This window comes from Hemibagrus wyckioides, linkage group LG13 (genome assembly GCF_019097595.1).
Source record: "Hemibagrus wyckioides isolate EC202008001 linkage group LG13, SWU_Hwy_1.0, whole genome shotgun sequence".
Lineage (NCBI taxonomy): Eukaryota > Metazoa > Chordata > Actinopteri > Siluriformes > Bagridae > Hemibagrus > Hemibagrus wyckioides.
The window spans coordinates 6,410,001-6,412,500 of record NC_080722.1 but is presented as its reverse complement, the minus strand read 5'-3'; the positions used below and the strand labels follow the sequence as shown (position 1 = coordinate 6,412,500).

At 39.9% G+C, this 2,500-nt stretch overlaps 1 protein-coding gene across 2 annotated transcripts in view; it reads right to left on the bottom strand.

Annotated features, from left to right (window-relative positions):
• rgs7b (regulator of G protein signaling 7b) overlaps positions 1–2,500 on the bottom strand; it is a 105,960-nt gene that overhangs the window by 12,444 nt on the left and 91,016 nt on the right. For both annotated transcript variants that reach the window (XM_058406574.1, XM_058406575.1), the window contains exons 10-13: positions 2,244–2,318; positions 1,953–2,051; positions 1,075–1,136; positions 797–907 (exon numbers count right to left, since the gene is read on the bottom strand). In XM_058406574.1, coding sequence (XP_058262557.1) covers positions 797–907; positions 1,075–1,136; positions 1,953–2,051; positions 2,244–2,318 — 347 coding nt within the window. The remainder of the gene's footprint in view (positions 1–796; positions 908–1,074; positions 1,137–1,952; positions 2,052–2,243; positions 2,319–2,500) is intronic.

Here is a 2,500-nt window from a genome sequence, read left to right as displayed (position 1 = left end):
GGGCCTCCCACTCCTTTTTCTGTTCTGGTTAGAAGCAGTTTGTGGTTTTCTATGAAGTTTTTCTTGGGAAAACAAGGACATTTCCAAGTGATCCCAAACTTTTGAACAGTATAAAGTGTGTAAAGCTGTGAAGACTCTTGAAGACCGCCTTGTGCTTTCTTATTAACATGACCAGTTACATTTGCTTTGAGGTACAAGGTACATGAAGACAGAGAATGAAAGAGAGGCTGGTGAGAAAATGAGCGTTTATAGCTGCTATACTAAACTAACTACTAAGGAATAAATCACTCCTGGTTGTGTTGGAAAAGAAGCACCAATGGCTTGGTAGCAGTAACTTTGCTTCATATCATGATTATTTTCCTATAACAGCACTCCCATACCATTTCATTCCTTTATTCCTTAACTAGCATACACTACACACCTTCACTAAAATATTACTGATGTCCTAAAACCTTACTGATTCAGTAGAAAGTCTGCTTCTGCACCACCATCTTATTTAAAAGTGTCAGATTCTTGCTGTTTACTTCTTCATCCTCATGGTGAAGAAGCACTAAACTTCTCCTGCTGATTTAAACAAAATCCAGGAACACTGCAGATTTCTCACAAGTTTATTTCCACCCTCAGAACCTTTTCTGACAAAGCATGAACCAGGAATATCGCCTCTGGCTCTGAGCCTGTGTTCCCTAGTCGTGTCTTGCATATAAACTGTATTTTCTTTTCAGCAGAAAGGTGCTGGATTTTACTGCAGTGTTACCCCCCTACACTCTCTCTCTCTCTCACACACACACACACACACCTGGCTTCCAGTTCCCAGAGAGTATTGTCGTCTGAGATCCAGGGGTTTGATGGTTCAGGTGAGGTTATGAAAGGGTCGTACTCCATGTACTGCTCTGTGTAGCTCAACAAACTGCAGTGTGGGAAAAAAATGCTTAAGGGGCCAACATATTTAAGTCATAAAATTTCATACATCTTGTATCTTGTATAACGTCCCATATTTGCACAATATATGTATATTAACAACTAACATATACTAACATATGTATATGTATAATACATCCACACATAAAAACATACCTTTCTGCAACTTTGGACATTTTTAATCGATGTCTGTCCAGCTGTGCTTGCCAGTACTGTATCTGTAAAGAAAGACCGAAACATTGATTATATTCATAACAGCTCAGGATCAATAATTAAGAGCAACTAGTCAAGTGAATTATTAACAATCATTGAGAGCGAAACTAAAAGCCAGTGTTTGTGCGCTACATTAAAACACTTCCCGTTTCTTATTTGCCTGACTCATTAACATTAAACAGGCAGATTAAGATTTAATGAGTGCACAGGCTAATTTTGTCCTGTATTCGCAATGTACTCTGTATGCATGAATAAATATCAGGGTGGAAAGCAAAGTAGTGGAGCTGCTGCAGTCACTGAAGTGCACTTTCAGCAAGTTTCCTTCACTAATTCAGTTGCTTCAACTTAACACTGTTGAAAAGTTTTGTGTCACTGATTATTAATTTAACATTATTGGGCACGGGATGCCTTGAACTGGATTAGAAAAAATCATTATTTAAACATGTTATGCGTCTCAGACCTAATCCTAAATGAACAAAGAGATCAGATGGTGTGAATGTTAATATAAACAGAACCTGGATATTTGAGATGTGGCACACAGTGGGCATATAGAGATATAGAGATTAATATGCAAAAAGCTTCAGGAACTTCGGATGAGTTTCTAAAGGAGGACACCAGGCTGAGTTGTAGTTTTACTCAGGTGACAGGGACAGATGTGCTATAGAGTGTGTTTGAGTGTGTTTGTGTTGGACTCATTATCTATATCCTTTACAGAATGTGTGTAAGCTTGTGTGAAAGTGTGTGAAGGTGTTTTAACCTCTGTCCATCCAACTAATCATCAGTCAGCACTTACAAGTGCATGTGTGTGTGTGTGTGTGTACCTGTTCCTGTAGCTCCTCCTCAGTGGGCTCTTTAAGCTCGGGTGTGCTGGTGTGTGTGGGACTGTGACTGCGGACGTCGTTCTGTAAACCGTACACTGACTAAACACCATGAAACACAAAAATTACCACCAGTGCAAAAGAAAACATCAACTTTCATTCTACTTAAAACACCATCTAAACCTTCTAAAGCCCTTAATAATAACGTCTACATTAATAATCAGTTGTTTATTTTTTATTTGTCATTCTCCCGCTGGGTGTGAAACAACACAGACACCTGATTCTCAGCTTTACCTTCCGTGTTTTGTGAGGCTGTTTCATCCTGGACGATTTCTTGATGTCGGCTTCTGTCGTATTCACACAGCCAGGCTGCGATCAGTCACAGAGAAAACACCGTGAATCATTAGTCTGAGTCACTTTCTCATTACTAAGCAAACAAACAGAACGCTCGCGGATTCGGGTTCACAGACAAAAACAATCCCGTCCCCCCGATGTGCGCTCGGATTTGTGATGAAACAAAGTGAAATGCTTGACAGCCGACTCGCCAGGGC